At 48.0% G+C, this 23,381-nt stretch overlaps 1 protein-coding gene across 2 annotated transcripts in view; it reads right to left on the bottom strand.

Annotated features, from left to right (window-relative positions):
* Positions 1 to 16,067: 16,067 nt before the first annotated feature.
* UBE2D2 (ubiquitin conjugating enzyme E2 D2) overlaps positions 16,068 to 23,381 on the bottom strand; it is a 59,331-nt gene continuing 52,017 nt past the window's right edge. Inside the window, exons 6-8 of one of the 2 annotated variants that reach the window (XM_082836887.1) lie at positions 19,394 to 19,487; positions 19,102 to 19,165; positions 16,068 to 17,716 (exon numbers count right to left, since the gene is read on the bottom strand). In XM_082836887.1, coding sequence (XP_082693013.1) covers positions 19,102 to 19,165; positions 19,394 to 19,487 — 158 coding nt within the window. In that variant the 3' untranslated portion in view covers positions 16,068 to 17,716. The remainder of the gene's footprint in view (positions 17,717 to 19,101; positions 19,166 to 19,393; positions 19,488 to 23,381) is intronic. The other variant, XM_082836888.1, reaches the window with a different exon arrangement.

Consider the following 23,381-nt stretch of genomic DNA (forward strand, 5'->3'; position numbering starts at 1 on the left):
ACCCATGCCTTGTGTGGGGGATCTACCTTTTCCATGACTACCATCTATCAGCTAATGTCAGTCATTGATTAAACATCCAGTGACTGGGAACGGCTGCATGGAGAGGAGTGTGGGAGTTAGTCTCCAATAAAGATGGCCAACCCAGAGCTTGGCCTATGCCTCTCCTGAGGCCCCAGTTCCCGCATCTGTATCACAGAAAATGAGAGCCAGAGCATTTGGAGCCCTGCCTCAGGGCAGGGTGCAGGATAATGCTCAGTGGGGTCACACTGGACTGTGACCTTGGCCAAAATTCCAGAGCAGGGCTGGGGGTGCAAACATGGGCAGGGGAAGAGGGAAGCTTGACTGCCTAGACATGGGCCCACGCCTCTGGGGTCTAAGCCCTCACATACTGACCACTGGCCCTTCGGCCCCACCCCTGCCCCCATGACCTCCGAAGGGACAAGAGAACCGTGAAACTAGAAGGAAATTTCAGAAAAGCTAGATCTGTTTCTTAGGAGGCCAAGGTCCAGCCATCCCTAAGAAGTCAGTTTGGTGGCCCAGCCTGGCCCTGAGCTGTGTAAACAGTGGGGAAGGGAGGTGGGCAGAAGGGGGACTCCAGTCCCAGAATAAAATGACTCTGGGGTGAGGCTGGGAGGGAGCAGAGACCAGGCCAACACATACACTCACACTTTGTATTTCCGCTTGCACCCCAGCACACAGCTACACATGTGCCAGACAACCAGAAGTAGCCCCATGCTCTGCCAGGCCCAGGGAACTCAGCCCTTATGTGGTAAGGGAAGGGGAGTGGGGACAGTTGGGGGCGTCTGTCATGCCCCTGACAGTAACTCTTTTTTTCTTAAGATCTTCCTTCTTTCCTCCCTCTCTCCCTCCCTCCCTCCCTCCCTCTCTCCCTAGCTGTGTTGGGTCTTCATTGCTGCACTCAGGCTTTGGGCTTTCTGTTGCAGGGAGCGGGGGCTACTCTTCGTTGCGGCGCGCGGGCTTCTCATTGCAGTGGCTTCTCTTGTTGCAGAGCACGGGCTCTAGGCACGCAGGCTCAGTAGTTGTGATGCACGTACTTAGTTGCTCCGTGGCACGTGGGATCTTCCAGGACCAGGTATCAAACCCATGTACCCTGCGTTGGCAGGCGGATTCTTAACCACTGCGCCACCAGGAAGTCCCCTGACAGTAACTCTTGACTTCACTAGGCACAATCATGGTTCAACTGTCTCTCCAACAGGAAGTGGGACTGTGTGCTCCCAGAGGCCAAAGCTGTGGCTCCATGGCCTCAGGGTCAAGAAGAGGGAGGGGCCGCAAGGTAACAGAAAGGGGCCTTGGGGGAGGGGAGGACACAGCGTCCCAAACCTGGAGGCCACAGACCAGGCCCAAAGAGGGGGGGGCCGGTGGTGGTGTGCCCTGGGCATCCAGAAGCCTGGCCAGAAAGTGCTCTACCCAAGACATGCAGGCTAGGGTGGGGTGATATGGAGAAAAGTTGCTGGAGGTGGAGAGGTGGGGCTAGGCCTCCCCTCACAGATGTGACTCCAGAAGGCAAAGCAGGGTCTTAAATGTCCCTCACACTGAGACTTTGGAAAACAGGACCCAGCCTCCCTCCTCAGACCACACCCTACCTACCAACCCCTACTTTGCCTTCCTCTTCCAGAGAATGGGGTACTCAGGCAGTTGCCTGGGGGTAGGCCCAGGATGAACTGCTCTTTGAACTGGCGGGACTGGTTCTGTGTCTAGCCACCTGGGCAGTCACGGGTTGCTTGCCTTGCTGGGCCTGTGAGGAGGGAGGCCTCAGGAAGGGGCCCCTCGTAAATCGTTAACTCCCAGAGCAGCCTCTGCTGCCGGGTCCCCTCAGCCCCACCCCCAGTTGCGACTCTGACACTTAGAGAGCCCACCAGCCCCCCCGGAGGCCAGAGTCAGAGGTTAGAGGTCAGAGCCAGAGGTCGCAGCACCTGGACAAATCCCTCCCCCGACTATCTGGAGGGAGGTGTGGGGGGGAGATGGGGACGGTGTCTTTGGGGAAGGCCCTTCTCTCTTAAGTTCAGAGCTTCTCACCCTAGTTTGCCCTCCAGCCTTCCTACTGTAGCCCTGACCTTTGCCTCTTAGGAGAGAGTCAGGAGCTCTTGGTGGGCCTCCTGGGGCAGCCCCTGGGCAAGTCCCAACCCCACCAGACCCTTATCCTCAGAGAGATAACTATGCCAGTCCCACCCACTTCACCCTCAAGGGGTATCACCAGGACTAGATAATGAATGGGTTGAGGAAAAGAATTAGATACTGTTCAGAATTGGGATAGGACCCTCAGCATTGTTCCAACCCTGCTTCCTGGTGCTGGGGTCCCCCAAGGGAAATAATAAAGGCTGCCTTTCTGAAGATATTGTGCTAAACCCTTTACCTCCTTGGTAATCTGTTTAGCAATCACATTCTCATTTTGCAAATAAGGAAACTGAGGCTCTGAGAGGAGAGGTGACTTACCTAGGCTGTGGCAGCTATACAGGAGCAGGGCCAGGATTTGAACCCGTTGTGTGCTCTCAAGCTGAACCCTTGAAGGGTTCTCTGTCTCCTTCTTAAATTCCTAAACTACAGGTGAGGAGACACCCTAAAGACAGAATGGGCGGAACAATTCCCCCAGTGTAACACTGGTTGTAGCGGGGCTGATATGAGGCAGGTAGGGGAGGGTATGTGGGCAGGAGACTGCCAATGCCCCCAACCTCTCTGTAAGCCCCGCCTCCAGGGCAGCTCCCCCTCAGGTCACGCAGCCCCAGGTGCTACCACAGAGGAGGCTTGGCTGCTGCTCCCCCCACACCTCAGGAAGAACTCCCCTGACCCAGACAGGCTAAGGAGGGAGGACTGATGGTGCTACCACCCTTTTCGCTAGGGAGGCATCTCAGAAGCCGAGGAGACAGAGATCAAAAAAAAAAAAAAACTTTTAATCGAGATTGCAGATTCAGAAAAGATTCATAAATGAAATGATTCCCCGAGGAAATATAAAAAGTTACTTACGGCACAGCTAAATTGAGCATGCTTCAATCAGGGGCTGTTGAGAAATCATTAAGATATACAAGACGCTTTTTTAGATATATGTGGGCTCCGTCAGGAGAGATGGCCATTGCTCCAGTTAGAGAGAGATCTGGCCTTGAGCTGGCTTGGCCTGCTGGATCACCTCCTTGGACTCATGGCTGGGGAAGGAGGGCAAAGTGGGGAGAAACCCTACCTGCCAGGCCTCAAGGGCCACTGCCCAGAGGTTGTTACTGCCCCTAGGGGCCCAGAGACTCTCTGGCAAGGGAGAGTGGAGCAGAAGGGATTATGGTTAGAACTTTTTATTGATTGAAGTAGCTTTTTCCCATTTTCTATCAGCAAAATGGGACGTGGCAGAGCTAGAGCTACTTCCCTCAAAAAACTAAAGAGGGGACCCCCCCACCCCCATATCCCCTTGCCCCTTGCCCTATTGCTTGGGTCAGCCTGAGGAAGTGATCACTACTTGGACAGAGAAAGACCAGAATGTGCTCTCAGATCTATGTCTGAGGGCTTTGCCTTGGGGGAGGGGCAGGCCAGGGAACACTGGGGTAGTGTACTACCCTGGGGAATTTTCAAGGATGATCACTAGCTTTTGAGAAGACATTCTCCCCTCTCCACTGTAGCCATAATCCATTTCTTCACTGGAAGGCTTATTTGAGGTCTAACCCTCCTCTCTTGCAGCCTGTGGGGGTCTTTCTGCCTCTTCCTTTCCCAATGCCTAGGACTTTCAGGATTGAGGCTAGGACATCAGTGGAGGGTCTCTGCTGAATACTTATCACCTTCCCCCTTCTGTGCACTCCTGGGGACCAAAACTCCTGGGCTTTAGACAAGGTCAAGGCCTTACTCATCTCCATGCTCTGTCCAGTACCTGGTCCTCGGTGTCAAATATTTACTGAAGAGGAGGGAGGGCATCAGGATGCAGCTGGGGCAATCTGTCCCGTGGGGGTGGGTGTGGAGGAGAAAGGAGACAGGCAAGAGCCTGCTCAGGGGACTGTAAGTGGCAGTGCCTGGACCCCCTTTCTTAGGCCCATCTGCCTGGGTAGCCCCCTCCTCCATTAAATCATCAAGGGTGGCAAGAAACCCGAGCTGGATGGTCGTGGCCACACTGCCTTGTGGGTGACCCGAACCCGATCCTGGCCAGGCCGAGGCGCTATTTTAAACTCCAGCTCCAAGCTGCTGCCTCATACCGCTTGGCCCATCTCTGGTTACAAAGCCACTGCCCACCTCCCGGCCACTTCCTCCTCCCCACCCTAGGACCCCCTAGGCTGGTGCTGGGTTCAATGTGTCTTGGGGAAACCCTGCTCTCTGTAGGCCCTGGTCTGTCAACTGGCACCAGTGCTCTTCTCCATCCCCTAGCTGAGCCCAGTTAGGCACCCTCATCCCTCTACCCACACAAGGACCTGACCTTTATTTTGACTGAAAATTCCCCCATGGGGTTCTCTTCCCCAGGAATAAGGGCACACCCTGGGCCAGAGAACCACACAGCCCAGGAGAGGGCAGATGCTACAGGAAGAAAGGAAGTAGGTTAGACTTAAGTAGGGACTTCCCAGCAGTGACACTATGCTCTAGAAAACTTTCCCTTACCTCAATGCCTGCCTGCCTGCTTGAGCAGGAAGAGGGAGATGACTCCAGAGGGAGCTCCCTCCCCCAGTCCTCAGGCTCAAGGGCTTCTGGGTGGGGGGGGGGGGGACTCAGGTAGCACTTAGCCACCCACAGTGTCTTCTTTCCTCCCCTTCCTCAAGGGGAGAGCTCGGCATTCAGGTGGCCCAGCTGTCAGCTGGCTGGGCCCGCTGGACTTGTGTCCACAATCCTGCTCCAGGCAGTAGCCCCCACTGGCTCTCAGTCCTGCCAGACCTACTCCCAACCCAACACTGGCCTAGAGGGAGGCAGCAGAGACATTGCCAGGGCACCAAGGGAAGGCAGGAGGCTGATCATCCATGTTGGCTCCCCTCATCTCAAGCTGGCTGGACAGAAGGTCGCACAGGCAGCCTGAGTACCCCCATGAACGCCCCCGCTCCCCCGCCCCCATGCTATGTAGTCTCAGCAGTAAGGTGTTGGCACCAAGCCTGGTGCAGCTGAGCAGTGACGCCAAATGCTCTGCCATCTCAGGCAAGCATGGTTCCCTCCAACCTAGCAGGGGCCATGGGGAGGGGGGAGAGTGTCTCCCACCCTCCTGGGCCTGAGACAGCTGGGGACAGAGCCTTTTTGGAAACCTCCCTTTCCACGACTGAAGAGGATATATGGCATCCCCATGGGGTCCTAGCCACCCCTTCCAACCCAGGGGGCTGGTCCTGAGGTTAGACCAGTGATTCTCAACTAGAGCTGATTTTGCCTCCCAGGGGGCATTCGGCAATATCTGGAGACGTTTTTGGTTGTCACAACTGCTGCTAAGCATCTTACAATGCACAGGACAAAGAATTAAATGGCCCAAAATGTCAATAGTGCTGAGGTTGAGAAACCCTTGGAAGAAGTCCTTGACTAATCTGGGAGCCTGGTAGGAGATAGGAGGTATTCTCCACACAACACTCACAGGGGCCGAGGCTCATCATTTCCCACCCCCAACAGGCAGAGAAGGTCCTCCTGCCATTCTGGCTTCAAAGGCCCCTTATAGCCTGAGGAATGTGGTAAGCCGCCTGCCTGCCCACCCACCCACCAGCCTCTGGGCTTGTTAGAAAAAGTGCCCATGGGGGGATGGGGACGGCAACACTTCACCTGCCCATGATGGGAATTCAGACATATCCTACCTACCAAGCGAGCCCTACAGAGCCCTCCCCTCAAGAGGATCTGTAGAAAAGTATAGGGGTTGCCCTGCCCCACCAGACCCATCCCCAGAGGGTTGGCCCAGCATGGGGCTGGCTGGAAGCTCTGGCCTCCTCCTCATCTCTCTGCCTCCTCCCATTTCTATTTAGGAGGCAGCCATGGTGGCTCGGCTCTTGTCTCTGGTTTCCTAGGGAGCTCTGCTGAAGCAGCCCAGCCTCCATGGGTCCATCTGTCAGGGAGGCTGTTCCGCCCCATCGATTGCTGTTCCCAGGGGGCTGTGCTGCTCAAGGGACCCAATGTGGCGGCCAGATAGGAGGGAACTACACCGATAAGAGGGGGTGGGGGCAGCTTGGCAGCAGGCAGAGCTGAGGGGAGCTGACACTTTAGGGAGAAGAAACAAAGCTAGACAGGCATGAGAAATGCAGAGGGCCGGGGCACCAAGGCAGGAGGCTGGCTGGAATGACCTCTGAAGCCAGCTGGCACTCTCAGGACTCAGTTTTGCTCCTGGACACACCAAATTCCCACTTGCAAAGACAATAGTAATAATTGCTAATACATGTTGAGCAGGAACAGTATGTCCAGCACTGGATTGGGGGCTTTGCACACCTCTGCTTTCATCTGAGGCTCACACTCATCCAAAGCAGGTGCTGTTATATTCCTCCACAAGGGAGGAAGAGAACCAGAGAGGTTACAGCACTTGTCAGCAGGCACACAGAGGAGCTGGGACTAGAATTGGAGGCGGGTCAGCCTGGGCAGCAGCTATGCCCCAGTCCCAGACAATGCCAGGCCTAGGGGGAGGAGGCGTGTCTCGCCAGGCAAGAGGCCCTGCCCGCCCTCCCCATGGAGCCGCCTCCTCCCCTGGGCTCTGTGACATCTGCCCCGCTTCCCGGCCCCAGACAGCTGCCCGAAGCCACGTCAGCACTTCCACCGGGGAGCCTGGAAACTGGCTCTGGCCCCTGGGCAAAGGGGGACCAGGAAGGCTGAGTCCCCGACACGGTGGCCTTGAGAGGCTGTGATCCACTCAGCCCAGCAGGTGGTGGGTCAGCATGACCTTGGGTTGGGCTTTTCTGAGCCTCAGTTTCCCCGGTTCAGATGGGGGGGTTGCTTTGGGAAGGGTTCAGAGGAGAATGCAGCTGCGTCTTGGGTGGACAGGAGCAAACATTCCCTTGCAGCCAGAGTTCTGGGGGCACCCCAGGAAGCCTGCGACCCCCACTGTCCACTCGGGGCCAGGTGGTCATTTGGCGAGGCTCATATGGGTGAGGAGGAGGGTGGGGAGGTGTCTATGCCCGGCTCAAGCCCGAGCACTGGCTGGCTGGGGCCAGAGATAACCGGCGCCTCCCGGAAAATCATTAGCATCTGTTTGGGCCACGGCAAAGCTGGCCCGCAGGCGCCTCCGCCCCGCCGGAAACAGCCCCCCACGCCCCCACCCGAGCGCACAGGCGCACCGACCATGCCCCCACCCTCCCCGGGGCCAGCTCAAACTAGTGGAGCGACAAGCATCCACCCACCCAGGGAGGAAGGTCTGGGTGCAGGGCCGCAGGCCGGGCAGGCGGGGATCTGGTCTCTCCGTCGGGCGTCCTGGCGTGGGCGGTCCGGTCCGCGCTCTGGGCGATCCAGGCCGGCTCTTAGTGGCGCCCGCGCTGGCGGCAGCCCAGGGAGTGTGTGGAAATGACACCGCCAGGGCGGCGGAGATCCCCCCTCCTGACATTGGCTGGAAAGTGGAGCAGCTCGTCAGGGACAATCAATGGCGATCGATCGCTGCACGGCGCGGGCGGGCGGCGCGGGGGAGGGGCAGTGGTGCTGGCATACGCGGCTGAGGTCAGACAACACACAGACCCGAAAAGGGGCACAGCGGCACATGGGGTGACACGGACACACAATCTGTACAGGGATGGGCCACTATGGGCCACTGCCCCCACCATGGAAGCACACTCACCTCACGGAGTTACAGCATACTACAACAGTCTCTGACACAAGTTAGGACAGGAGGGTCAAGGGGTCAAACAAATGGTTCCCCCGGACACACACAATAGGGTCACAGACACATAACAATGCAGCCAGTCACGCTGTCACACAACCAGTTCACACCACCACAACCGATGACCCCACACTAGACACCCACATCACCAAAATACAAAATAAGTCATACATTCTACTAGCTGGTCTCAACTACAGGACAGAAGGGAGTTACATACTCTGGCTGCACAACAAAGCAAAAAAGTCACACAGCCAAATTATACACCATCACCATCACCTCAAAAAACATTGTCAAATTGGGTCTTAAACTATGGAACAACACAGTGGAGCCCCATATTGGCAACACAAAACAGGACAGAGAGCCCAAGTGTACAACAGGACCCCACACTGCCACAAGTTGCACTTCAGCAAGTAAGACAGAGGTGCAGCTGTATCACATCTGCCAACGAGAATATAACATGGCACAATAAACATTGTGGCACAGGCAAACCAGCATTAACTCTCAGGGTTCTGACGGAACCAAATGAGTTACTGCAGGTTAGGCACTTAGCACAGGGCCAAGCACATGGTAAGCACTCAAAACACAGAGGGTAGTGGGATCATTTTTAATGTCTGTATACTAGTTAAGTCATATCAATATGATTGTAACTACTTAATAGCATCACTCTCTCCAGATAGGTCCATTCCTGTCCAGGAACCTGATTCATCCCAACAACAAAATTAGTTCAGCCATTACACACACCTGGGAAACACAATTCAAGTGTCACAAACCACTCACACTGCTGCACTCACTCACACAGTGGCCATACATATCAATTTCCCTAGTACACTGCCACACTGGCCACACACACTTTGGGACTTCCGTGGGGAAACCACCCCCAATCTCTCATCAGGTGCAACTCAACTAGTACATAGCTACTGGCCCCATTTCCTGCCACTCTCACAAGGCTGTAGAACACAAAGCACCGCCCACCCAGCAGTGATCTGCTCTCTCAGTTAAAACAAGGTCCAGAACCTCCCACGCAAGCTCCTTAAGGACCATCCCTAATCAGTCTCTCTCTCCATTCCGCCATTTTTTGTACAGAAACCGAGGCATCAGTTCCAGAGCGCTCCCTTTTCCAAATCTAAAGCAGGAAAGAGGGCTGGCCCCTGATCTCAGAAATCCACCCCACCCCTCAGCACCACCATTTCCCAGTGGTACATGTGTGTAGGAACAAGGCCAAGATCCCTCATTCCTTCAACACACCCTTACAGGCCACTCCTGTGCTTCCAGTTGTAGGGCCAGCTGGGCTGTAGCCCTTATTTCCTCCAGTTAAGGCCTGGGACCTCCCAGGGGCTTCCAGGAATCCCTTGCAGCCAGGGAGCTCCCCCTAAATGTGCCACCCGGAAAGACTTCAAACATTCCCTAGTTTTGCCTGGCTGTTTAACACTGCCTAATTCCCTAGCCTCTCTGTGCCTGGATCCCAAATCCTGCCTGTTGATCCAAGATTCCAACGGCTGCCCCCCTTCGAGACCTCATGCACGCACACACAGGCACTCTTTAAGAGAGCACAGAACCACTAGGTGGCCTGTGCTCTAGAATGGAGGAAAGCAATGATTCTGGGCTGTGGGCAGTGCTACAATCACCCACGTCTCATCCCTTACTCTCACCCTTCAGGTAGGGCGGGGAAACAGCTGGGGGAGGTCTGGCCTCCTTCCACAACATCCCCACTCCCAGATGGCTGGAGGCAGCTCTTCCCAGCATCCCCTTCCAGGCTTTTATTCACCAGAAAGGGTATCTGAGCTCCCCTTTTGTCCCCCAAGAGAAACAGAGGGACACAAACCCTATGCAGGGGCACACAGGCTGGCCAGGCATGTCCACCATCTAAATGCCTACCCATTCTGTTTTTAGGCACATTCTTTTTTTTTTTTTTTTGCGGTACGCGGGCCTCTCACTGTTGCAGCCTCTCCCATTGCGGAGCACCGGCTCCGGAGGCCCAGGCTCAGCGGCCATGGCTCACGGGCCCAGCCGCGGAGATCTTCCCGGACTGGGGCACGAACCTGCGTCCCCTGCATCGGCAGGCAGACTCTCAACCACTGTGCCACCAGGGAAGCCCTAGGCACATTCTTGCAGGCCTTGCCAAATGGGTATGAAAGGCATAGGCCCCAAAGGGGCCCAGACAGCCTGCCCCAAGTCCCTGGGTGTCCCAGGAGCTGGTCCTGCTCAAAATCATCTGGCTTGTATAAGAGTCCAGCAAAAATGTCCAACTACCCACGCCTACTACCCTGAATCCATAAGCACCCACAGCCGCAACCCTTTAATTTGATAAGGCCATTTTCCACCAAGCATTGCCTATGGGCCAGGCTGGGCCAAGTGCCCATTTTCCAGATGAGAAAACCAAGCAAAGGAGAGAGAAATTAGTTGCTCAAGAATATACAACTGAAAAGTCCTGGGCCTGTGATTCAAATACAGATTCGACTTCTGTTCCTCAAAGGCTACACAGTTTAGGCTCACACCCATATGCATAAACACTAAGGAATGTCCATGCTCACAATTCTCTCACACGTTCCTACACACATGGGCAGCCCCCTCCCGTACATACTCACACATACAAGCAGGCCTACACTCTCCCACGCCTGGGGCCTGTCAGCCACATTCTCCATGGCTCCCTCCCTCCAACAGGGACAGGGACAGGCAGGGAGTCCACATTCCCAGGTTTCCGCCCTGACCCTGCCCCCCCACCCTTCCCACTCAAAGCGCACATTCCTCCTGCTACAGCCAGATAACCAGCCCCAGGGGGAGGCCTGGGAGAAAGCAAGGCATTCTGGGGGCCAGACTGCTGGGCCTACTCTGGGCTGCCTAAGCCAGCTCTACTGCCTGGATCTGGCAAGGTAGGAAGCCAGAAGCTTTCCCTGCAGATAGCCCCCACCCTTCTAGCCACGCTAGACCCGAGGCTTCCCTCCATATTCCAGGAACTTTCTTATGCTCAGAGATTCACCCTCCAGGAAGGGCCCCCAAGGGTCTCCCAACTCACCCTTTGGATGCAAAATCCCTTATACAGTTAGTAACTAGAGCAGGACCTAGGGAGCTCCCAGGACTCCTCTCTCTCCCACTCTTAAAGCGTCTCTCAGCAGGTGAAAGCGCAGGTTCCATGCACCAACAGCCCCCAGGCAGTTTTCCCCATCTGGGGGTAGTGGCAGTTAATTCTCACAGCTCTGCCTGGGGTGCAGCCACTTGGAGGGCTCAGCAAATCTGGAGATATTTGCATACCCAGATGGCCGAGCCTGGAATTTCAAAGAATTCCCCAAGAAGAGGCAGCTGGCTTCCGGGTAGTGGCCCTGGAGGCTCACAGCTGTTGGGCTGGAAGACTGGGGAGTCTAGGGCCCCAACACACAAGATAAGATTGAAAAGGACAAGGGAAGAACATCTCCCACGCCCTATCACCAGCCCCCAGCTCTGTTCCTCCTGTCCCCAGCCCTCCACCCCTCAGGTATGAAAAGTCATGTCCTGGTTGCCCAGAGTAGGTAGGCAGGCAAAGGAGACAGGGCTAGTTGGCTAGAGTCAGAGAGACTGCCTGCCTTTGGGGAAAGGTAACAGTGGGCACCAGACAGAGAAGTGCCAGAAATATGAAATCCCCTTGTTCACATGAAGCAACAGACAGGCCTTTGTCCCCATGCAACCTGCAGTTAGGTGGGCAAAGCCCTGGCCTGGTCCCTACGAACCTGTCCACACACAGGCATATGGCTACTATACCAATGGTGAGGGGAATGGGGAGCTGGTGGCTTGACACTTCTGGCAGGCCTTGGGCTAGAATACTAATCTGTTCCCTCATTGTGATTAAGGCTATGATGGAGCATAATGAGCTAGACACTGGGCCATCCAGTTCTGGATAAACAGTAAACAAAGCCAAACCCAAACAGGCCTCCCCACCCCAACCAAAGCTCCTCCCAGGTTCTGTCCAAGCCGATTTACTGACCACCTACCTCATGGTTGTTACAGCTATAGGTCACCACTGCCCTCTGCTGGCAACTCAGGCACTAGCATCCACTCAGATACCAGCTCGCTCCCTACCCAAGCAAATGCACTTCAGTCACCTCCTCCATCTGTGGGCATAGAAACTTAAGCCTACCCAACTGTCACTTAAGTCAGAAGGTGGCAGGGGGCAGGATTAGCAGGGAGGAACCCAGGGACACAGTGTGTCAGAGGAGAAATCACAAAGGAATTCTGCCCCTCTTCACAAAATTTACGTCCAAAACTTCAAGTGTCCTTTCTCTCCAGCTTAGAGGTTAAAACCCCACACTCATGGGAACAGTGCCTGCCCCATAACCTGTTGCAATGCAGCAGAACCTCCCCTTTACCCCTTGTCTTATGCCTTCTCTTTGTCCCCTCCAAAGGAGGGCCAGGCTTAGATGATCTGGAACCATCCTTTGAAAAAGCTCAACTTCTCTGGCAGGTCTGAGAAAGCCTTTGTTCCCCTGGTTCCTTCTGTTACACTGCAGCAGGTGACTGGAAGTCCTGGGTGCCTCTGAAACAAGGCCAGCTCCCCTCAACTTTTACTGCAACACCCTGCAAGCAGCCACACCTTTCAAAGATGGCAGAGATGTGGAATGGAGGTGGGGGGAGACTGCCCAGAAGGACCTAACCAGTATTGCCCCTTAATTAGCTGGGGGAAGCTCCAGAAGCCCGTCAGGTAGGTAGCCTAGATTTGCCAACTACCTCAAGCATGGAACATCTCTCACCCCTGAGCTGGCTCTGGAGCCCAAATGTCAGGTTGTACTTGTGTACTGTTTCTAGAAACCTCCAAGTCAGAAGGCCTAAGTAGCAGTTTTAGAGCTTTCAAAGCTACTCACTTCCTATGGAAAACTTCAAAGGTGAGAAAGCTGGCCAAACCCTTCCTACTCACTCTCGTCCTCTATAGAGGCCCTACAATTTAGGGTAGGGGAGTACCCTTTAAGAGTCAAGATTTTTAAGTACTTAGGAAGAAATTCAAACAGGAGAACAAGTGGCTCAGGGCAAGGAGCGAGGTTCCTGGGAAAATGGCTGCTGTCGCCCCTCGTATCCTTAGAAGTCTGAAAAGGAACATGGCACACTGACTGAGGCTGGTGCTGCTCTTCTCTGGACATCAGTCACCAGAGGCCTGGGCACTCAGTAACTTCTTGGCCTTTCCAAAGGTGATCAACCATTTGCTTTCAGTGTATATACACTGTAGGGTTATCAGGAACCCCAGCCCTGGAAAAGGCCATTCTATTAATAACAACTCACACAGGAGATTAAAAGCAAACAAAACCCCCACTCAATTGAAAACTATTAAGTGCTATCCTGGTGCTAAGACATTCATATAGTTCTTCATCCGATAAGAGGCAGGCTACAGTTTGCCTCCAGTTAAGGTGCAGCTCCACAAAAAATTCAAAGATGAAAAGTAATCAATTGTCACAAAAACGTCTGACTCTGCCTCTTCTTCAATCAGCCCAGGAGCAGGCACTGAGAAAGGGCAAAGCTGGCTGGTGACTGTGTCACACATTGAGCCACTGAGACCAAAGGCCTTAAAGGCTTTACAGTCAGTCCCAAGCTTTGAGCTTTGCCACTTATATTGACTAGGGTAAAATATGGCAACAATGGGGGAATGTATGTGTTTTGGGATCACCCTGAGAAGGTGATCCCATGGCCGGTTTTCATTATTTCTAAGCCCATCCCAGGAATTGTATTCAGGCACCTCTGAATATCCCTGGAAATATTCAGAGGTGCCTGAATACCAACCACTTATACCAGCTGGGGCTAAGGTTAGGAAAAGGCTTTTAAGGAAGCCTTTTGTTTGGTACAGAGAACTCAGAGCCACTTTTCATCTAAGCACATGCACAACAAAGGAATGATGAAACAGGAAACAGGCTCCAGGAGTGTCCCAAAGGAAGTCTATTTTCTCTTCCTGGATGGATATGAATGTATATTCTGATAGTTTGCTACCTTCATAGTTATTCTCATATTAAAAGTCTGTTTTCTCCACCCTCTCCAGGCTGCTGGCCCCGGCCAGGATCCTGAATGGCTTTTTAGCACGCTCTAAGTTCTACATTTGGGAGCTACCAGATGACAAACCTGACTGGCTGAAAGCCGGACTGGCCTTGGGTACCTCCATCTTCTTGTGGATCTATCTCATCAAACATAATGAAGATGTTTTAGAATATAAAAGAAGAAATGGGTTGGAATAAACTTTTGATATACTAATACAGTATGTCCCATATAGTGATTATAACTGTTCCTCTGGATTTACCAATCTGTTGAGTTATAAACGTAAGAGAAAAAGTTTTACGTGATATTACGTTGAGTCAGCATTTGTGCTTTGCTTAAATGGGGAAAAAAAAATCTGCTTTCTCTACCATCACAATCACCAGAATAACCCATCACGTGAAATAAAGACTGTTTCACAAAGGGAATGAAATGGAGATGGCTTCCTAACATGAATGACAATTTTCTGCAGGGGTAATAAAGATGCTATTCCTGAGTAGGAAGGAAGGAAAGATGTGTTCATAATTCAGAAGATCTAGGAACTGAAGAAAGTTCTTCTATTAAAACCTAGCCACTGGTTGTTAATGGGTATGGTACAGCAGACTAAGACAAAAGCCACAGTTTCACTCTAATTGCAGACAAGGGGCGGTTTACAGGCATTCCAACTGTAGTTTAGAAATAATTCATTTCTCCTGACAACCTACCTAGGGCTCCAAATTACTTGTTGAGGCAAAGAGGAATGACTTGAAAAGTGGAATACTGTAGCTGTTGGAAGTAGAAAAGGAATGCCTCAATTTCTAGGTCAGTGCAGAGAACATGGGCCCCCCTCTCTGACCACCACATTCTTCTCTCTAAAGACCTCCCTGCTGCTCCCATCCCAAGAGTCCTCTTTCCAAATCTTTATATTACAAACTAGCAGGACAACACTACCTTTGACCACTGGCCAGTAACAGAGCATGCAAGTATCCAAAATCATGTAGCTTTACCAAAAGAGACTGTTCCAACTATAACTTGATCAAGCACTCCATGTTGTTAAGAAGCAAAGCAGGGGCTTCCCTGGTGGCGCAGTGGTTAAGAATCTGCCTGCCAATGCAGGGGACACAGGTTCGAGCCCTGGTCTGGGAAGATCCCACATGCCGTGGAGCATCTAAGCCCGTGCGCCACAACTACTGAGCCTGCACTCTAGAGCCCGCAAGCCACAACTACTGAAGCCCACGTGCGCCTAGAGCCCGTGCTCCGCAACGAGAGAAGCTACTGTAATGAGAAGCCTGCGCACCTCAACGAAGAGTAGCCCCTGCTCACCACAACTAGAGAAAGCCCGTGCGCAGCAACGAAGACCCAACACAGCCAAAAATAAATAAATAAAATTAATACATTAAGAAAAAAAAGAAGCAAAGCAATTAACATATACACACTACTATATATAAAATAGATAACCAACAAGGACCTACTGTATAGCACGGGGAACTATACTCAATATTTTGTAATAACCTATAAGGGAAAAGAATCTATCTATCTATCTATCTATCTATCTATACACACACACACACATATATACATATATATACATATGAAACTGAATCACTTTGCTGTACACCTGAAACTAATACAACACTGTAAACCAATTATACTTCAATTAAAAACAAAAAAGAAGCAATGGGAACCCATACACTGACATTCCTTTGTAACCACTGCCCACCAAGATAATCAAATCTACTGCAAACAAGCTTTCACATGTGATAAAACTACAGACACTTTTGTAAAAAGCAATGTGATCCCAGATGAGACCCATCCTGAGTTACGCACTTTTTTTGTGAGTGGGGAAGGTGGTCTCCTCACTGAGCCTTCATTCTGGCCAAGGCATATGTAAGCAGACTGCACCAAATATGTTCCAAACTCAAATGAGCAAGACCAAACTGCATTCAAAAGCCAAATGTTTCATGAACACTAGGATGACTTTTACTTAAAAGTACTCTTGTGAAAATATCTACATTATGACCTAATAAATGGTAATAAGCTGGCTGCTGTTTAAGATGACAAAGAATGGGGCTTTCAGGATCTGTGCAACTAACCCATGGTCAACAGTCAAAAACTGAATTCCCACTTACCCATGATACTGAGAATGAGGGTAATTTTAGGTTAGAGCTCAATTCTAACTCCTTTACCCACAACTATTAATAGTCAAACTTCTTTGCAAGGTCAAGGATGCTAGAAATGCTAATAATAAGTAGCCAGCAGCTAAAATGAAGTACTTTAAAGGTTTCAGGTATCACACCTTAGTTCTGAGATGGAATAGTGACACTGAGAGATAAGACAAGTTAAACAAGTTTAAAACCAAAAGCAGTGGACATTTATTCCTCAATTTTTGTGCAAGAGTGTAAAGATGCATTTGAAAGAACCTGACGGCTAGAGAGCATCAGCCATTGCTTTCAGGCTGGCCTGGTTTACAATTAGATTAGGAGAAGTAGGGGGAAAAAAAGTAACTTGCCTAGTTCACAGGAACGATGTTTCTGGCAAACACAGCTGTTTACAAGTTTCAAACTACATTTTACTAGCGTCAAGGGAAGACCAAAAAGCCACATACAGTACAATTTAAAATTGGATGAACATCCTGCAATGTTAGTGCAAAGTAATTATGTAGACTCTCCAATACAAGATTGTGCTCATGTTTCCCAGGTTTGGTCAATGTTGTTTTTACAATCACAATCACAGAAGCTGAACTTACCAAATAGCAATGCCTTTGTTTTATGTCCTATGTACCAAAGGAATGTCACAAGGTTTCAGTGAAATGCAGCTTAGTTTCAATAATAAAGCAAATTTCTTATTTAGTTTAACAGTCATGTTCCTGGAATACTGCACATATAAATTTCATGAAAATTCTTTTAAGCTTATGCGTTTATCTTGTTCAGTAAAATTACTTTCAAGATATCCTTTTTACTATGTAAACTGAATTGTTTCATGATTTTGAAATGCAACCAGTATAAATGAAAACATTTTAGGGGTGGGAAAAAAATCCACCACTAATCTCAGCTAGACAAAATTCTTAAAATCAAAAAGCCTATTCACACAAAATTATATGTAATGACTGTAGTAATCAGTTTATTACACATTAATCATTCTTGAACGTACAGGCTCCAGAGGAGCAATTGGGTCTTTAAATATACACAAGTATTTCCATCGAATGAATTTTCACCCTTACATCCAGATAGACCTAAGCAGTTAAAAACATAAGAAAAATAAGAGCTATTAGCTATGTATTAACTGAGAAACCACATACAAACCAAAGAATATGGAAGAGAGAAAGTGGGGCTGAAGGACGAAGGTTGAAGGGTGGGGAGATGTAAAAGAGTTGGAAACAAAGCCCATCACACTTTACTTACTAATAGCTCCAATCCATTTAAATGTTGACCAGTTAAACTTAGACCTTAAAATACAGGATGTAGGTAGAGTTTAATCTGATTGGTCATAACTTTCACCTAAGACGTTAAGTCCTTCGGAATAAAACGAATACAGAAACAGCTTCATGTTCTTGGCCTTGCTTTTCATAACTGTTTTGAGTTTAATGGGATTTCACTTAAAAAACAATCTCCTACAGGTCAGTGGAGCTTTTCTTCCCCATCCAAGCACACAACATACCCACCACCCCTCACTCTGCCGTTATCCAAATTTAAGTCAATAAGGAAAGCTTTTAGTCTCACACCTAGGTTATGCCTGGAGAACTGGCTTGTCACACACACACTTCTCTGCTAGGAGGCAATGTTGGTACAGAAGTACAGTATTTCTAGTTTGTTGTTCCAAGTATGTACAACACGCAGCACTGCTGTATCAGGTAAACATGTGCACAGGGGAAGATGAGGCGTGGGCTCATAGAAAGCAGTCAAATGGAAATCAAAAGGACTTTCTCTTTCAGAGTTCCCCTATCTTTATTTGTAGAGGTTATCCAATAATTTCTTTAATTACATCGCATACTTCTGAGTCCATTCCCGAGCTATTCTGTTGTACCTGTACACACAAAGAGAAGCTTAGCTTAACACAGGTGAGGAGTCAGTTAGAAAGCAAGAGTTCATTCATTATCGAATGCAGTAACTTGAAGGGAATAACTTATAGTATATTCAAGCTAAGCCATCTTCCTACTCCAAATTTTTAATAAGCATTTATTCAATGACAGTGGGAAATATCCTATAAATGCTACTAATACAGGATTCTAATTAAATTTTAGCACTTGCTGGCATATCCTCAGTCTATACTTGATCGACGTATTTCTAACAGACAATCTTCAACCCTTGTTTGACTTATTTGGAGTTCTTGGAACAATATAATTCTATATTATATGGTGCTTGAAATCATATAATAATGATTAAATTGACATAATACTTTCCCCTGCATCAATAAAACAACCAGTTCTGGCAGGACTTATTTTAACAATTTGGTTGCTAAAATGAATGGGTTTATTGCTCCAGAAGAACATTCTAGTAGTAAAATAAGCAGGGCAAAAGGATCTTTAATTCTTTGATCAAAAAAGTTCTGCTGACCATCACCGCCACAATGACTTGGGAAAAATGCCCATAATTCTAAATATGGGACAAAATGGTTCTCTAATTAAAAAATGTATTTATGGGCTTCCCTGGTGGCGCAGTGGTTGAGAGTCTGCCTGCCGATGCAGGGGACACGGGTTCGTGCCCTGGTCCGGGAAGATCCCACATGCCACGGAGCGGCTGAGCCCGTGAGCCATGGCCGCTGAGCCTGCGCGTCTGGAGCCTGTGCTCCGCAACGGCAGAGGCCACAACAGTGAGAGGCCCGCGTACCGAAAAAAAAAAAAAAAAAAAAAGTATTTCTAAGTAAATTCACAAATAGAAAAAAGCATGATCTAATTTTATTCTGAATGCAGCCAAGAATACATAGTTATAGATACTATTCAGACCTAAATACAGAAAAAAACTAAACTAAGAACCAATTGCTGTTAGAATTCCCCATTCTCAATGCAGCTCCATTTTAAAATATCCTATTTATATGCCTCTCTAACCAATAATTCAATTAATTGTTTAATCTTTGATATATTTTTTTAATCTTTGATATTTTAACTTTAGAAAATTATCCACTACCTCCCAACTATTTCCTTCACACTCTAATTGAATAATACACAAAACAAACAAACAAAAATTTCAACACTTTCAGTTATTATCTCTTGTGATATCCTGACCACTCTTCAATAATTCACAATACAATTCTAAAATATGTAAATTCTACAAGTTTTGTTTTAAAGGAAACTTGGGGCTAATAACATTTATTAATAATCAATGTCTTGTAACATTTATTCACTTTCTTTTTTACACTATTCCAAATGGTAGAAAATCAATTCTCTTTCCCATTAATTTATAAATACCTACCTAAGACAAATGGGCTCTTGATGCAAAATCTTTACACGTCAAAAGCCAAGCAGAAGACCTAAAGCTGTTGGAAAATATACTATAGAAAAAGTTTTTCTAGGCAGTAGGAGTCATGAAACAATCAGATATAAAATCATTTACTTATGATGATACTCGATGCAAATACTCCTCTTTCCTGTCCCCAGGTGAGTATATTAGGACTTCATTTTAAGTATCTGACAGATACTCAGCCCTTAGACAAAAACATCTCCACCCTACCACAGATACTCTGCTGTCTGGAGACCATACTTACTTTTCTCTATCTGTTTTGTAGATCCGAGCAATCTCAGGCACTAAAGGATCATCTGGATTGGGATCACACAACAGAGAACAGATGGACAAAAGTACTAGAATGAAAAAAGCAAATTAATACAAATTAGTAGAGGAACAAAAGCAAAAAGGTTGAAAGAAACATGAGATGCCAACACAAGAGAAAATTCTAAGACCCTATTTATATTGTAGTGCCTAACAGCTTTGTAAGCTCTACCTAAGTTTACAGTAACAGTAATCAACAAAGATTCTAAGATTTCTCTATGCTTGAACCCCTGAGGAAGCTGGCCCAGGCTGGTGAAGTGTCTTGCCTCATGTCCCTGGTTAGTGAGTAAAATTAGAGTGGAATTAGAATCCAGGTCTTCCAAATCCTAGACCAATAACACTTTTCCCAGCTTATGAAGTTCAATTTTTAGAAGCCCATGTTCAGGGATAAATGGCTTTCAAAATTCCAAAGACAACCACACTACTGAATGCTCTTAGTAAGAAATGACAACTATGAAATCCAACAATCACTGCTTTCTCCATGGCAGGTACTATATATTCAGATGCAATGGATTTGTTTCATTTTTAGTTGAAAACGATTTAGTCTAAGAATATAAAGGCCAGTACTTGCTCCCAAATGGGGCTGGCCACACTTATTATAGAGGATACAACATATCTCAAACTAAAGTCTCAAATTATTTTCGGTAATGATTTAGAATCTCATCTAAGCCATTTCCTCAGTGACAACCTGGAATGTAGCAGACAGATCTCAACAGTACAATTTCCTCTGTTCAAATTCATTAACTTATGTATTCCTTATTGAAAGCAAAGAGGAGGCTAAGGCCACTAATTACATTAAATCCAGTGGTCTCTGACATACTGAAATAAATTCCAATCCTTCTATTCTGATGTTACCAGAACTCAGCTACCTTATTTCTCTCTAATGTTCTGTAGCAAGAGACAATGATTCAGAGCCCACGTTACTCCCCAAACATCAAATTCATCAGGAAAAGGAATATTCCTTTTCCTATCAAATCTGTTCTACGGAGATGAGGGGCTTCTGAGAGATGAGAAAGTTTACACGCCCTTTATCATTCAGTTGTTAACAAAAAAAGCTATTTCCTTGCCTTAAGAGTATATGGAAAACAAAAAACATCAGGCAAGATGTTTTCTGACTCTTCATTCCTGTTGCCCACAAATGGCAGATGGCATTCCCAAAATATCTTCTCTTCCCATTGTCAGGTGTATCACCTGATGCCCTCTTCAAGCACAGAACATTCTAACAGCAATTAGGAAAGATTTCATGTATTTCCTGGAAATGACAACAAGGAGTTATAGATCTTTGAATGTTCATGAAATTACTGACTATAGAAGAAGAAACTTATCTGGCCTATCAAGCTGGCAAGAATACAACTGATTCTTCACCTAAAATTAGATATACGACCATTAGTATTTGTTAAGTTCCCTTTATTTACTCTTCCAACTATTTCAATAAGGCAACTTTAAAAAGACAAATTTTTTTTTTTTTTTTTTTTTTGCGGTACGGGGGCCTCTCACCGTTGTGGCCTCTCCCGTCGCGGAGCACAGGCTCTGGACGCGCAGGCTCAGTGGCCATGGCTCACGGGCCCAGCCGCTCCGCGGCATGTGGGATCTTCCCAGACCAGGGCACGAACCCGCGTCCCCTGCATCGGCAGGCAGACTCTCAACCACTGCGCCACCAGGGAAGCCCAAGACAAATTTTTTTAAAAAATTGAAGTATAGTTGATTTACAATGTTGTGTTAGTTTCAGGTATACAGCAAAGTGATTCAGTTATACATATACATATATACTCTTTTTCAGATTCTTGTTGTGCATTATAGGTTATTACAAGATACTGAATATAGTTTCCTGTGCTATACAGTAGGTCCTTGTTTATCTATTTTATATATAGTAGTGTGTAACTATTAGTTCCAAACTCCTAATTTATCCCTCCCCGCTCCATTTCCCCTTTGTCAACCATAAATTTGTCTTCTATGTCTGTGAGTCTGTTGCTGTTTTGTAAATAAGTTCATTTGTATCATTTTAAAAAGATAAGTTTTAAGTAAATAACTTTTCTCTCTTTCCTTCCAGGAAAGGAAGGTAGGATGTGGGTAATCTGGACCTGGTAAAACAGTTCTTAGTACACTACTTAGATCCTTGAATTTGTAGAAAATTGATTTGGCTTATAATATACTATACCTTCTTTCTCTATAAAGAGAATAACTTCTATTTCTACAGCTTGTAGAGACTCTTCACTGAAGTAACTAAATTTTCACCAACATATATATATTCCTCATCAGTACATACCCATTTTCATTAGTGTCATAACCCACAGTCACTTCCAATTCTAAAAACATATAATCAAGTGGCTTTATGATGCACTTAATCTGCTTCCTTTAAGTTTTCTGTATATTTAGGTCCCTTACCTATATACTCAAAGTGGAGGGCATTTTGGGTCAAGATTACTGCCCTCAAAAACAGACTATGGGGCTTCCCTGGTGGCGCAGTGGTTGCGAGTCCGCCTGCTGATGCAGGGGACACGGGTTCGTGCCCCTGTCTGGGAAGATCCCACATGCCGCAGAGCGGCCCATGAGCCATGGCCGCTGAGCCTGCGCGTCCGGAGCCTGTGCTCCGCAACGGGAGAGGCCACAGCAGTGAGAGGCCCGCGTACCGCAAAAAAAAAAAAAAAAAAAAAAAAAGAAGAAAAACAAAAAAAACAGACTATGGGGACTTCCCTGGTGGTACAGTGGTTAAGAATCTGCCTGCCAAGGCAGGGGACAAGGGTTTGAGCCCTGGTCTGGGAAGATCCCACATGCCGCGGAGCAACTAAGCCCGTGTGCCACAACTACTGAGCCCGCGTGCCACAACTACTGAAGCCCACGTGCCTAGAGCTCATGCTCAGAAACAAGAGAAGCCACCTCAATGAGAAGCCCGCACACTGCAATGAAGAGTAGCCCCCACTCGCCGCAACTAGAGAAATGCCCGTGTGCAGCACCGAAGACCCAATGCAGCCAAAAATTAATTAACTAATTTAAAAAAAGAAAAAACGGACTATGTTAAAGGGATAATTATATCACATACAGGATTCAGGCCTTCTTTAAAACACTAAACCTAGGTATGTTGATATAACCAAATTCAACAAAATGGCACTGCAGGTATTTTAAAAGATAGCTATCTAGACAGAACATATCAAGTCAAATAAACTAACAGCCCTTATGATTTAGAACAACTGAAAAAATCAACACCAGGCACAGAAGGGAAAGGGAAAAAAAAAAGCTATGGTAACAATTTCAGGTATCTAGACCCCCTCGCCCCGCCAGACACACAGACACAGACACACACACACACACACACAGACACACACACAGACACACACACAGACACACACACACACACACAGAGTCCCACCTCTCTTGGCCCCATTTATATCTAGATTTCTATCTCTACAGCTACTTGGTAAAAGAAGAGCAACCAGGCCAGGAAATCCAAGAACAATAGGCATATGAACACTTTCACAAGCAGCCCTTGAATTACAAGGAGGCCTTCAAAAAGAAAAGGGGCCACTTATCTGGAAAACTATTTTAGTCACAATTTTGAAAAATGTGGTCCTCTGATTTTTTGTTTGTATTTTTGCCTGGGACCCCAGAAATCTTAATTTAATGCCCCAGAGTTTTTGTTTCCTTCAAAAAATTAACTTTTAAGAATATGCAAGTCTTACCGTAATTACAACATGACAAATATCCAATAATTTTTAAAATTATTTATTTATTTTTGGCTGCACTAGGTCTTTGCTGCGGCGTGTGAGCTTTCTCTAGTTGCAGCAAGCGGGGGCCATGCTTCGTTGAAGTGTGTGGGCTTCTCACTGCGGTGGCTTCTCTTGTTGTGGAGCACGGGCTCTAGGCTGCGGGCTCAGTAGTTGTGGCACACAGGCTTAGCTGCTCCGCAGTATGTGGGATCTTCCCAGACC

Source organism: Leucopleurus acutus (assembly GCF_964270905.1).
Source record: "Leucopleurus acutus genome assembly, chromosome: 3".
Lineage (NCBI taxonomy): Eukaryota > Metazoa > Chordata > Mammalia > Artiodactyla > Delphinidae > Leucopleurus > Leucopleurus acutus.